Below are 14132 nucleotides of genomic sequence, written 5' to 3'. Positions count from 1 at the left end.
TCTTGCAGAACAAGGTCGGGGGACAAGCGCAGCGGAGAAGCACTCGGCCTCCTCCAGCTCAGCCCCCTCCAGCCCAGCGTCCATGGGCCACGGAATTCACAGAGGCAAGCCAAGAGCAACAGAGAGGGAAGAAGGAGAAAGGGAGAGAAAGAGGAAAGGGAAGGGGGGGGGATGAGGGACGAAGAGAGGGAGGGAGGGAGGAAGGAAGGAAGGAGTGAAAGAGGGAGGGAAGAAAGAAGGAGGGAGAAAGGAAAAAGGAAGGAAGAAGGGGAAGAGGAAAGGGAGAAAGGAAGGGAGGGAAGAAGGGGAGGAAGGGAAGGAGCATGGGAGGGAAGGTAGGAAGGAAGGAAGGAAGAAAGGGCGGGATGTGGGTAGGAAGGGAGGGAGGGAGAAAGGAAGGAAGAAAAAACAGGAGGGGCGGGAGGGAAGGAAGTCAGAAAGCAAGACCGGCAAGAAGCCATTTATTCATGAGGCCCGTGGGGTGGGGACGGGGTTGCAGTCACAGGTAAGTACGGTCTGAGAGGGGCCAGAGATGGCAGCCACGTGGAGAGGTCTGAGGGCTTGTCCAGGAGTCTCGATACGCTCCCCTCCTTCCCATGACTCCAGGCCGCTGCTGTCAGCATCACACATGGGAGATGAGACGTCCCCAGCACAGCCTTCCCTGGGCTCCCTAAGAGCAAAGGCAGTGCAGGTGACAGAGGAGGAGGTAGATGGAGGCAGCAGGATGTCAGCTGAGCACTGCAGCTGGTGGAGTGTGGGGAGGGGCAGCAGCAGGTTGGGAGGGAGTGGGCACCCACCTGGGCAGGAGGCTTAGCTGGCCATGATGTGCTTCACAAATGCTGGAAACAAAAGGAGAGTGAGTGGCAGGGGCAAAACACGGGGCAGCCACGGCTGGGAGCCTGGGTCCCAGCGCTCCCCTCCCAGAAGCCCCAGCCCCACTGAGCCCACCTTCGTAGTTGATGCAGCCGTTGGAGTCCTCTTGCCCAGCCATCAACTTCTCCACTTCGTCTTCCGTCAGCCTCTCACCTGGCAGGAGTGGGAGGCTGAGTCAGCACCATTCGTGCAGAGGCGTGACAGGGTGGGGGCACCCACTGAAGCCCTCTAGACGGTGGCTCAGCCTCTCCAGTATTCCCACAGCCAGCATTGTTCACAAGACCTTGCCATCACCCCATTTCTGAAGCCAGGAGAATCAGTGACAAGTTAAGAAGGGCAGGGCCTGGGGTGCAGTACGTGCTGTCCTCTGTCCCCCTAGGCTGGCAGGGGGTCCCTCCACAGGAGGAAGTCAGGCCTCCCTGGAAGCAGTCCCTTGGGGCAGCCCCTTGAATCTAGAGGAAGGGCCCATGGGGTGGAGTTGGGACCTTGGGAGAGGATGGTGGAGGGGACCTAGAGACCACCCACTGCTCCCCAAGTCTGGCATTCTCCTGTCTCTGTACTTCTGTGTGTGTGCTGGCCCCCCATCGAAGTCCCAGCTGCAGCTGCCCCTTTCCACCCCCACCTCTAGACATACGCGCGCTCACGCACACACACACACACAGAGAGAGAGAGAGAGAGAGAGAGAGAGAGAGAGAGAGAGAGGAGAGACCAGCACAGGGCTGAAATGTTTGCTGCAGGAAAAAATCACTTTGAAGAGGGGCCCCCTGCCGCAGGCAGCTGATGGTGGAGGTGTAAGTGGGAGGTACAGAGGGCCCCACAGAGGTCAGGGTCCTCCCAGGGGCAGGCACTCGATCTGATTGACTACTTAGGGCTGTGGCCCTAGAATTTGACCACCAGGATGGAACTGATCCAATGCACCTTCCTGCCCTACTCTGTCCCCAGAGCTGATGTCACCCCCCTTCTGAGCTGCACCAGCGTGCCTCCTTTATTCTCCTCCTAAATAACATTTCTGTCATCTGCCACTGAGGCTCCCTGACTGTGTAACTCTCTATTTCACCGATAGGACACAGACCCGGGGGGCGACAGAGTGATTTCTCCCAGGATGCCCCCGGAGGGAGTCAGGGTTGGGGAGGAGGCTGCCCTCACCCAGTGTGGCCAGCACGTGACGAAGCTCAGCGCCCATGACAGTGCCATTGCCCTCCTTGTCGAAGACCCGCAGCCCCTCCACGAAGTCCTCATAGGTGCCCGTGTCCTTGTTCTTGGAAATATGCTGGAGCATGGGCAGGAAAGTTTCAAAGTCCATCATCTTGGTATTGAGCTCTGCAGAGAGATGGTCCCGGGTTCCAGGGTCTAAGTGGGGTGGGCACACCCCTCCCTGTGCCTGCTAATGAGGAGCTAGCCGCCCCCCCACACACAGTTCCCAAAGCAGTCTGCACCAGTTTGCCATTTAAAAGCAAGCTACCATCGCAAGGTACTTTACAGTCTGCTGAGCAATGCACTGTTTCCACAGCCTCTTGCTGTTCACAGAGGGAGTTTGCTGCCATGCACCACCGCAGCGGGCTCTGCCCAAAACCCCTTGCCCTACTTTTGGGAAACAGTCCTCCTCTCATGTAATTTTCTTATGGATCACACTCCCCACCACCTGAAATTGGTCAGGAGCAAGTAGGCCAATCAGAGACCTTCCCTGGGACTTTTGAACCCTTGGTGAGAGCCTGGGCCCCGCTCCCTTTTTTTTTTTTTAGCTTTGAAATGTTATTTATTTATTTATTTATTTTTAGACACAGGGTCTTCTTGCTCTGTTACCCAGACTGGAATACAGTGGTGTGATTATAGCTCACTGCAGCCTCAAATTCCTGGGCTCAAGGGATCCTCCTGGCTCAGCTTCCTGAGTAGCTGGGACCACAGGCACTGCCACCATGCCAAGCTAAATTTTTAATTTTTTGTAGAGATGGAATCTCACAATGTTACCCAGGCTGGTCTCGAACTCCTGTCCTCAAGTGTGCCTCCCAAAGCACTGAGATGACAGGCATGAGCCACTGCTCAATCTTCTCACTTCTCCCTAGGTGTCAGTGCCTGTGACCAGGAGGCCTGGCAAATCAACATCGAGCCAGATGCGTCAGCAAACCAGTACTGCTTGCCACCTGGGCAGCACTGCCCTGTGACTGGCCTCGGCGTCCTCACCGGGACAATGGGAGGATGTCAGGAAAGATTCTCATGCTACCCCAAAGGATGGATGGCAGCCCACCCTGGCAGCCTCCCTGGGACAGGCACGATAGGGGCTCTCAGACAGGAGCACTAACCTTCCTGTCTTGGCTTCCCCAGGACACGGAGCACCTCTGCCTGTGTGGGGTTCTGGCCCAGCGCCCGCAGGACATCCCCACACTGCCCGTAGGTGATCTTCATCTCACACTTGGGTGTGCGGTCAAACAGCATGAAGGCTTCCTTGAACTCTGCCGGGAGAGGGCAGTGAGCCACAGACACTCCCTGGGTCAGCCTACCCCACTCCCCACACCCCTGGCAGGACCCTCAGACCAGGGAACTCCAGCCCAATCCTGCAACCCCTGCTCACCTTCAATCTGCTCAGGTGTGAACTCGATCTGAAAAGAGATGCCAAAGACTCAGATGCCTGTCTCAAAAGGTGGAGCCACGCCTCCTCCTGGGCACTCCATGGCCAGCCCAGGCCCCAGCCCCTCTGCTATCTCAGCCCGTCCCATTCCAGCATCCCAGCCTGCAAGCCCAGGACCTCCTGCAGTCCACCCTGACGCCCTCCTGCCTCCTTGCACCTGTCCAGGCAGAAGGCCTGAAGTCTGTGTACCCCCAGCCATGAGGCTCAGTGGACCCTGGCAGGGGTAGAAGTGAGGAGGGAGGCCTGGTGCCTGAGGACTCAGGCCAGCCTGGGCCTTACCTGATGCTCCTGGTTCTGGGCAGATGGACCCTAAGCGGCAGGCCCCAGTCAGGCTGGCTTTGCTTGGGGCCTGATGGGCAGGACTGTCAGCAAAGGACTGCCCGGGTGGCGGGACGAGTAAGGGCGGCAGTGCAGGCCAAGGGCTCGTGGCAGCATCGGGGATGAGCACAGGCGCACAGGTGTGTGCGAGCAGGTGTCCACATGTGTCTGCCCTCACAGAGCCCCTTAAGCCCTCAAGACCAGGCAATCACTCACCGGCCCCACTATACCTATTTCTCATTCACGCTGTCTGTGGGCCCCAGGAAGCTCCCACACCCCAGGACAGCACAGGGCCGGGGCAGTGCTGCTGAGTGTTTGCTGAAGCCACATTGGGGCCACCTTGATTGACGTCAATCAAGAGGCTTCCCAGGATCCAGTGTCCCCCTCCTCACCGGATACCAGGTCTATTTTTATCACTGCAGTCACTTGCCCCAAGGTCAAGGTCATGGGAGGGAAGGGAGTTGGGGGAGGGGCGTGACTGGAGCCTCTCCCATGGCTGCTGCCTCGGGGACCCACCAACCTCCACAGTGCATGCTGGCACAGAGAGACACCCTGTCCAGGGCCACCCTGCGGTGGCTGTCCCTCCTGGCTTCTGGCTCCACCCAGTGCTGGAAAGAACAGGCTGTCATTCCTGGCTCTCTGAGAGCTCTCTCAACCAGGAAGCCTGCAGAGATTAGGTTCTCTGGGCTCCTGGCAAATACTCCCTGCCCTTCACCTGCCAGCTGGGGATGAGGAAAGGGGGTACACGAGGGGTCGCATTGTCGTCACCTCTCAGAGAGGCATCTGTGCCAACCTCAGGCCTGGCGAGACAGGATAATGCCACCATGGGCCCTGGCTGTGATCAGAGCCTCACCAGGGGGCCTGCAGAATGCAAGCCTGGGACCCGGGATGGCCAACTCCAGGTGCATATACTCTGAATGGTTCCTAGCTGCCCTGCAAGAAGGGACTTACTGGTCTGTTTCACAGCTGAGGAAACCAAGCCTCAGAGCAGCAAAGGACTTGCCAAGTAAAATGGAGCTGAGTTGGGATTTGAACCCATGCCTCGAAGGACAGGGTAGGTGCCTCTGGGAAAGGCTCATGAATAGGAAGCAAGACTGCACAGATGGAATGTGGGTCTTGCTGGGCATGCGGGGACAGGGAGGGCTCCACAGGGCTCCTGCAGAGGCAGCCAGAGCGGCAGTGGTCCCAGCCAAGAACAGGGAGCAGGCAGGACACAGGGTGCGTGCTGCTATGCAGATGCCGCAGGTGCGAGTCATGGCTCCCTCCAACTTTAGAGTCTGAGAAAGGCTTCCCAGCTGGGGAAGGGCTCCTGGGGCCACTGGTCACAGCTCCATGACCAGCTTCCTGCACAGCTTCCAGAATGTCCCCACCCAGCTGGTGCCTCCAGTTCCCTACCTAAAAGCTGAGGCCGGAAGTGCTCTATCAGCTCTGGGCTCAGTGACCTGAGCGAGACCCAGCCTGGACAGGGACGCTGCTTTTGATTACTCCTCATCTCATCCACCCTAGGAGCGTGTATGGACTGGGGACCCCTCAGCTGAACAAGGAAAATCCGTGCCTGGCTCCAGTTGGCTCCAGGATTCCCCAAGGGTGAGAAGTCCAGGAAGAAAGGCAAGGGAGAGTCCGTTTCCAAAACCACCAAAAAGCCAGTCCAGTCTCAAACTCCACCCTTAGTTCTCAGCAGTACCACGGGAGTCCTGCCTAATGTCTGACCAGCATCCCTCCTGCTTCGGCCCTTCTGATGCCTGAAGCAGGCAGGGCTTGTCTGACCTCTGCACAGAAGCTTCCAGCCTCAGCTCAGTGCTCACTTCCAGAGCCTGGCCTGCATCTTGCTGGGTCCACCCTGGGATCCGCTCACTTGCCCTGCTCCTGCTGCCACAACCCAGCTCCCATACCCACCTTGATCTTGGAAGCATCAAACTCCACCTCCTTGGGGCGCTCAGGCTCAGGGGGAGGTGCAGGAGCTGGAGCTGGAGCTGCCTTGGAGGCCGCCTTGGCGTCATCCTTCTTGGGCTCTGGCTTTTTGGGGGCCATGGGGGTTGTAAGCACAGAGAGGGATGTGGAGAGAAGGATGCAGAAAGCAGGGCAGGTGAGCCCCGCGCCCAGGCCTTTATCCTGCCTGGGTACCTCATGACCCCAGCCCCACCCCTGCAGTGCACAACAGGGACAGGGCCATAAAAGGACATCAGCTAGGCTCAGGGGCTATTTTGGGGCCTGGGGAGGGCATTGTTAGGGCTCAGGAATGGGTAGGGGAGGAGGGATCTCCATTCCTCCCAATCACCTGTTGGGAAGGGGGAGGGGGGGAGGAGGACAAAGGCCACAGCTTAACACACACATACACACACACACACACACTCATCTGCACACTCACACATACCCACACAGGGCCCCGCTGCCCTCCGAAGGTCCGGAAGTCGGAGAGGTGAAGAAGGCTGGACCAAGCGTGTGCTGTGTGTTGCGCTGGGGCCAGAAGGACTAAGGTGACCTAAGGGCACCTCTGAACCTGAGCTCCCATCCGTGCCTCAAAGTCCCCTGTGTCTGTGTCTATGACCGTGTCTATGTCGGGGAAGGGGGAGGTCAGCGTGTGTGTGTGTGCGTTGTCTCTGTGTGTCTGTGTCAGGATGTCTGTGGGTCGGTGGGTCTCCGTGTGTCTGTGTTTGTGTGGAGGGGTCTGGGTACACCCGTGTGTGCTGTCTGGGTGCGGGGCTGTGTGTGTGCCTGTGTGTGCTCCTATCTGTGTCTGTGTGGGGGATGGTCTGTGTGTCTGCATGCTGTCTCTGTGGGTCTGGGTCTTTATGTGTGTGTCCGTCTATGTGAGTGTGTCCGCGGGTGTTGCCTCTGTGTGTTTATGTCTGGGTGTTTATACGTGTCTGTGTGTGAGTGTCTGGTACGGCTGGCAGCTGTGGCCCTGACTATGGGTCCAAGGGTCTCCAGGAACCCCACAAAGGCCAAGAGAATGGATGCTTCTCCTTCTATCGCAGCCCCCCCAGGCCAATTCAGCAGCCTCCCTCTTCAGCCCCTGCCGGGCCCAGGGGCCAGCCTCTCAGCTTTCTCCCTTGGCTTCCTACTTCCCCTCTCTATGGCTCCCAGGGATCTACCTTTCCCTCCACACCCCAGGCCTGGCTCCCCACTGCGCCCTCTGCCCAGAGTGCCCTTGCCCCGTCTGCCTGAGACATTCAAGGCCCGGCTCTACTGGCCCTCTTCCAGAAAGCTCTCTCCGATGCTGTTCCGCCGTCCCATGTTGCCCTCTGCCGACCCTTCTGGCAGGGGCTCTGAGACAGTCTGCGGTCTGCCTCTCTGAGGGACCCCAAACTGCCAAGCAGGGTCTGCCCCAATGCAAGGATGCTCAGCCCCAGCTCCTACCACTCAGTGCCCACCCCCAGCGCCCAGCCTGCAGCGCCCGGCCCTCAGGGTCCATCCCAAGGCCCAGCCCTCCGCAGATGGCAGTGGTGGAGTGCAGCCTGGCTGGACCACTATTTGGAGAGGTGAGAAACCCGAGGTGGCACGAGGCTTCCCGCACGGGGACGCCGACAGTGGGCGCATCTTGCAAACACATTGGGCTCTGTCCCCTGCCCAGTCTCTGTGCCTGGGGGGTAGGAAGGAGGTGCTCCTGGTTATTTTTAAGTGCCTGGAGCCTTTGATAGAAACTTCAGAGGCAGTGCCCCCCTCCCCCCGCCAGGGATCTCCCTGGCGGGGGGAGGGGCTGAGCCTGAGGCTGAGAGGGTGTGGCGGGGCCCAGGGCCCCGTACCTGCTGCGCCCTGCCCTCTTCCTGCCGAGCGCTGTCCCTCGTCCTGTTACTCCACCTCCTGGGAAGGGACAGCAGTCCGGGGCTGGGGCCTGCCTGCTCCTGACTGGAACGCGCTCTGCCTCTCATCTGGAGGGCAGAACACGCCACATCTGGAAATCTGACAACATCCGGGGCTGGAGGGGGGGCAAGTTTTTCACTTTTCTTCCAGATGTTTGGCAAGAGTATTGAGAAAGAAAGGGGTGGGGGAGGGTCAGTAGAGATGAGCCAGAAATACCACAAGACGAGGAGACAGCCAGAGGGCCACGCAGACCGCCCCGGGAGGCCCCACTGCCCAGGCCCTCCGACCCTCAGGACAACGGGCTCTGGAAGTCATACGGGTGCCCCCGCCACCCACAGACACCACCAGCAAGACCAATTTCCTTCCTCACAATTTCATCGTGAGGGAAGCGGAGGCCCAGGGCGGAGGACACACACAGGCCCCTCTCCCATCCATTTCTTTCATCCTCACACCGTTCCTGTCCCTTGGAAACCACCCAACCTCGGCCCAAACGGGGATAAGTCAGTGACAAGAGCGTCCCGGGCCTCAGTGTCCGGGTCTGCCGCCAGCCAGAGCCGCACGGTGCCCCTTCCTCCACCTGAGCGGCAGGGGCAGGGCAGTGGCTCGGCCCTCCCGTCACACTCAGGGCGGATGTGCTCCTGCCGCACCTGGCTTGAGAGCAACCGTGGCCAGGGCTCACCCCCAGGCCCACCCTTAAATCTATAGCGTCTCCCCAGCCCCCAGGACTCTACAGGACCAGCCAGAGCCCTCTCGGGCACACCAAGGCAGGGAGAGAGGCAGGGGTGAACAGAGGGCAGGAAGGTGCTCAGGGGGTGGGGGTGGAGGGAGGGAGGGTGAGAGCAGTGGGCAGCAGGATGGCACTCCCGTCTCCCATGTCCCAGCCTGAGCTTTGTGCCCTTCAGGAGTCAGCCTAGCAGGCAGGATCTGGGCAAGGCCTCAGGGGCCTGGAGAGCTGGGGCTGGGGGTCTCGGTCCTACCCCTTCTGCTCCCGAAGCTCTGGTGTCTGAACTGCACCCCAGTGTGCTGCTGTAGGCTGGCACACACCATGTCCCAGAGCCTTCTCAGGCAGCCACCTTACCTCCCCGTTCCCCCAGCCAAGGGGAATGCAGGAAGAGGTGGGCCCTGAGTTCTGAGGGGCCTGTGGACTACGGCAGGGGTGCCGGCCACTCCGGGCTCCTGTTACCTGGCTGCTTCCGTGGGTCCGCCCTCCTACGAATGTCAGCCATCACGGGAGGGAGGAGTGCTCTGTTCTTCCACAGCTGCATATTCCCAGGACCTGGTACACTGCAGGCACTCAATAAACGCTGGATGAACAAGAGTCCCAATATCTCAGTTTACCTTCCTCTCACAGAGGTACTGGAACCCCTTGCTAAACTCTGTCCCTGGAGTGGGCCCAGAGAGATGGGGAGATTTGCCGACTGACTGACAGTGCAGAGGGCACTGTGGGACAGTAGTGTAGCCAGCAGCTACCCCCAAGGCCACCCACCACCTCCCCATGCCCACCCCAATTCAGGCGTGCTCTTCACAGCCTAAAGAAGTGAGGGCGACCCCCGTGGTACAAGCAGTGACTGGACCATGACCAGCCAGCAGGGGGCGTAGAAGGGATGGGAACCAAACTCTGGATCCTGAACTCAAACCCCAGAACCCCGGATCCCAACCCAGACCCCAGATCAGGAACACAGAACCCCAAGCTCAGACCCCAGACTCAGGTCTCACAATATGAGTCCCAAACTCAGAACCTAGAACCCAGATTCCAGGACTAGAACCCGTGGTGGAGACCTAGACCCGGTTATTGGCACCCAAACCCTGACCCCAGACCCCAAGACCCAGGATGGCAAACCCGGACCTTCAACCCAGACTCTGGAGCCCAGACCCCAGACACAGGACCCAGGATTCTAAACCCAGACCCAGATCCAGGACTCAAGCCCCAGGACTCTAAATCCAGACTTCCAGGATTGCAAACCCAAATCCCAGACCCAGGACCCAGGACAGGGGCTGACAGATTTCCAGATCAGCATGGGCCTGCGTGGACAAGGCCAGTGGGAGGGGCACGGGGGGGTGGTCACAGTCCTGGCAACAGCGGGGGTAGCTGCTTGGCAGACCTCCCTGGTAGTGTTCAGAAGAGCGTGAAGTATGTCCATCATCCTGTCAAAGCCAACTTGGGGAGCTCAGACTACCGTTGCCATGTGGAAGGGGGGCAGAAGGAGGTAAAGCCCAGCTGTACCCTGGGCCCAAGAGCCAGAAGCAGGGGAACAGGGTCGGGCTCCCCACGTGTCCTTGTCCCCTGGGCCGCAGGCTCCACAGGCAGCCCTAGCCTGCCCTGGCCCGCCGAGCCCGCCCCTCCTGGCCCACAGCTTCTGGGCTGGGACGCAGGCCCACACTTCCCGGAGGAGTCGAGAACACGGCCTGGGCCAGACCCAGAGCCTTAGAAGTAGGTCAAATGTTGCCTCGCAGCAGGTCCGGGGGACCCTGTCCTGGTGTGGGCAGGTCCATGGGCTGCAGCTCACTTACCAGGACCCACTTGCGTATCCTGAACCCACCACCACACACTGGGCACCCATGAACACAGACCCCACGCGGGGCCCCTCGGTTCCTGCCCAGTGGCACAGATGGGGAGACCGTGGCCCCAAGGAGGCAGGGGCTGCCCAGTAACTCTAAGGTGGCACAAGGCAGGCATAAGGACCAGAAGGAGGAGATTAATTTCTACACCATCCCAGGTCCCTGGAGCCTCAGATGAAAGTCTGACTCCTAGGAGGACTTCCCAGCAAGGCCACTCTGCCACCAACAGGATGTGGCCCACCTCCCAGAGGCACAACCCCCGGCCTTGTGAGATGGAAAAGAATAGCCAAGGGGGAGGCAGTAGACTCTCCACGCTCCTGTGACCCGGGCTGGTCCCTGCTCCTCTTGGCCTCAGTTTCCCCACCTGTACCATGGCCGTGGGTAGGGCAATGTTATCCAGGTTCAGAGGAGAGCCTCTGCCCCTAAGGCCCAGCCCATCCTCACTACCCCCACACCACACACAGACAACTCTGTCCTCCACCAGGCCAAATGCAACCCTCAAGCCCCTCCCTCTGCCCACTGTGCTGACGGGGACCAGATGCTCCAACCTTGTGGTTCTGGGGTGGGGCGGCGGGCCCAGCGGGCTGGCAGGCAAAGCCTGGTTTTGGCCCAGGGACCTATAATCAGCTCCTGCCCCTCTGATCCCGGCCCAGGACTGACGCTTGGGGCTGTGGTGTCCTGGCCGGCTGTGGCCACGGCCGCTATATTTGGGAGCCCAATTCAGCATGAGGGAGGGGTGGACAGGCAGGAGCCTCTAGGGACCCAAGCCTCATAGGGGACAGGATGGGGACAGCATTGGCCAGGCTTGGTCCATTCTGGAAGGAGGGCACAGCCCTGACTTCTCAAGGGCCTGGACTGGGAGACCTGAGCCCCGCTCTCAGCAGCTAGTCTCCGGAGGGAGAGTGAAAAGGCGTCTGGAGATACTGCACCCCTGTTTAGTCCAAAGAGTAAGCACCCATTGGGTCTGTGCATTCGGGGTGCATGAGATGGAGTCAGGCTGTGAAGGGTTCGTGGGCGCTCTGGAGGGGTGAGGTTTGGGATAGTGGGGTCTGGGATGGGAGGAGGGGGTGCCGATGTGCTAATCAAAGGAGCTGAGAAAACGAAGGCCTGGGGCTTGGGTCAGGAGGAATGGAGCGAGGTGCAGCCCTGAGCCCCAGCTCCCCAGCTCTGCCTGCTGGTCCAGCTTCCGGACAGGGCCCAGCCCCTCCCCCAGCATGGCCTGTGGCCTCCCTGAACTGCCCTGGACATTCCCTGCCACTGGGCCAAACCCTGTACTCTCCCACCAGCAGTTTCCCAAAGAGCAAATATTTATTGTCCTTGGAAGAAAAAAAAAAAAGACTCCCCTTTTAGGATCAGGGTCTGGGAACCGCTATTGAGGTTTGCAGGGGCTCGGCAGCGGCCTGAAATGACCAGAAACCCCACCTAAACGGGCTGAGGAAGAAAGGAGGGTGCAACACCAGCTGGCCTTGGAGGACAGGGCCAAGGCTGCCCTGGGTGCTGGCTGGGGCTCTGCCCAGTGCTGCACCCTGGGCCACGCTCCCTCCTCCCCTCGCCTCTATTTCCCCAAGCCTTCCCCAGAGTAGGCGTGCAGACACTGCCGCACGAGGTGTGAACATGTGTGACTGGATGGGTGTGTATGGTCTACGCATGTGTAACCATGGACACGAGCATGGGGCCACACGTGTGACTGGGAGCATGTTATCCTGTGTGCTTCCATGTCTCTCCGTGGGCATGCGCGTGTCTGCATGCCCCTGGCTCTGTGTGCGTGCCTGTGAGCCTGTTCATCTGTTGGCATGGGTGGGGAAGGGGCATGTGGACACAACCTCTGTTGAATGGCCAATTCAGTCAAAAATGCAAGCAAATTTAGCAGGGGAAAAAAAACCCGTCAGTCAGACGAGGAGTCTGAATTGAGTGGTTGTTTGAGTGGATGGACCGACTGTCTCAGGCAAACAGTTCATGCTGGCTGGGAGGAGGAGCCGGCTCCCCGGGGCCATCACGGAGAAACTGGAGACAGGGACCCTTGGCTATGGCAGAGGTGAGACACAGAGACTAAGACAGAGATGGGAGGACTGAGAGAGATAGAGAAAGACAGAGACGGGGCAGTCAGAAACGGGGCGGGGAGAGGGTCGGTAGGTGGGTCAGGGACCAAAGTTGCCCCAGGGAAGGCTGCAGCTTCCTGGCGCCTGCAGACAGACACGCAGGCCCTCTCGCCATCCCTCACCTCGGCTCCCAGCCGGTGTAACACAAGTTCATGCCCACCTCTCACCCATCCTCAAGCAGCTCCAAGTGGACAAGGAGCAGGCACCAGACCAGGATGCGGGAGAGAGGGTGGGCATGGGCAGCTGGACAGAGGGCCAGGATGACAGATGAAGACGGCCGTGCCGAGGACAGCGACGACAGTGGTGGAGGTGAAGACAGGAGGGTAACAAGGAAGCAACAGTGGTGATGACAGTGAAGGAGTGCTGGCCGGGAGGGCCTCCCGGACCCCTTGCAGATCCCATCTAGCCATGGTGGCCCCCCACACCCAAGGCTGTCCCCACTCTGCCCCACCCAGCACCAGCTGTGGCCTTGCCTCCAGTGGCCATACAAAAATCCTCTGTGGCCCAGGGTGTGGATGCTGCGTTAAAAATGGCCCAAGCCCCCAGCCAGGAATAGTTAGGGTCAACTGTGGTACCTGCCTGTGTGAGTATTTATATATCCACCCACCCAGTGTGGCTGTATCTGAAACACACACACGCTATCCCCAGGCAGGCTAACCTGCCCCTGAAGTGTATCTGTCTGGGGATACCCATGGGCCCCTAGACACTCCCTATTCCACCTACTCCACCTTTGCCTAGTCCCTTCCCACCAGTACTGGGACAGCAGGAATCACACTGAAATGTGTGTGCTCACACACAGCCTCCTGGAGCCTGCACTCAGGAACCCCGGCCAGAGGGAGCTTGGGCCAAGAGCAGGCACGTGGTACCACACACCTTTACACACATATCCTCATGCTTTATAGCTACCTTTGCATGCACGTTCACGCACCTGTGCACACATATCCATAATCCTTTGTACACATACGTGTTTGCACGTGTGTACACACACAGTCACATGCCTTTGCAAACGCATCCATGGACTCTCTCACATACACCTAATGCACCACACCTTTGAGCTCACAGGTATAGAAAGAACACCGAGGTATAATTTCCAGGCAGAAATGAGCACTGGGAAGGAGGAACAGGGATGAAGGCAGGTGAAATCAGGGAGGCCTACCAGGCCTGCCTGGCACAGTAGTGTCCACACCTGCTCGTGTGTGAACGTGTGTGTCCGGACTTGGGATCTTTCCACTGCCTCCTCCGACCCCACCCCACCCCGCTCCATTCACAGAAGGGGAAACAGAGCCCCAGACGGAGTAGCTGAGTGGGGAGGTCAGCGTCCTCGTTTGGGGCTTTCGAGCCTCAGCATCTGTGTTGTTCTTGGCACATCCAGGCCAGATAAGGACAGGGTCAGAGCTTGGCTCTCGTGGGAAAGGACTCTCTGGAAGGCTCCCGACCCATTCCTTTCCCAGATCTTGGGCCCCAGGGCAAGCACAGGGGAGACAAAGGGGAAGGAGGAAGGGTTGGGGGACAGGCAAGCCCCAGTCAGGCCAGTCTTGAGGTCTGCGGGGAGACCAGAACAGGTTCAGAGACTCGCAGGTAACCAGGAATATAGAGTAAATCCCTCAGACGAGTGCAGGGACCCCCAAATGCAGAGCCTAGAGACGACAGGGAAGGGCGAGGCCAGGAGGCCAGCTCTCTGCAGCATCCGGCCTTGGAGCCCTCTGCTCCAGGGAGCCTCATGAGGTCTTAGAGCCAGGTCTGAGGTCGAGGCCTCTGTGCCCGAGAGGTCTGGAGCTGGGAGGATGGTAGAATGTTAGGATACACTGGAGGGTCATCCTCTCATCCAAAGCAGATGAGGGTACAGGTCCTGG

General features: G+C 59.4%; 1 protein-coding gene across 1 annotated transcript; it reads right to left on the bottom strand.

Moving 5' to 3' along the window:
- Positions 1-440: 440 nt before the first annotated feature.
- Positions 441-5922, bottom strand: MYL3 (myosin light chain 3). Its single transcript, XM_003926276.3, has 7 exons — positions 5714-5922; positions 3443-3470; positions 3174-3323; positions 2020-2193; positions 949-1026; positions 798-839; positions 441-670 (listed from the first exon to the last, which is right to left on the bottom strand). The coding sequence occupies exons 1-6, from the start codon at positions 5846-5848 to the stop codon at positions 811-813; spliced, it is 594 nt and encodes a 197-aa protein (XP_003926325.1). The 5' UTR covers positions 5849-5922; the 3' UTR covers positions 441-670; positions 798-810.
- Positions 5923-14132: the final 8210 nt, after the last annotated feature.

This window comes from Saimiri boliviensis, chromosome 8, assembly GCF_048565385.1.
Source record: "Saimiri boliviensis isolate mSaiBol1 chromosome 8, mSaiBol1.pri, whole genome shotgun sequence".
NCBI classification, from domain to species: Eukaryota; Metazoa; Chordata; class Mammalia; order Primates; family Cebidae; genus Saimiri; species Saimiri boliviensis.
The sequence above is the reverse complement of the archived record's forward strand: the minus strand, read 5'-3'. Positions and strand labels throughout refer to the sequence as shown.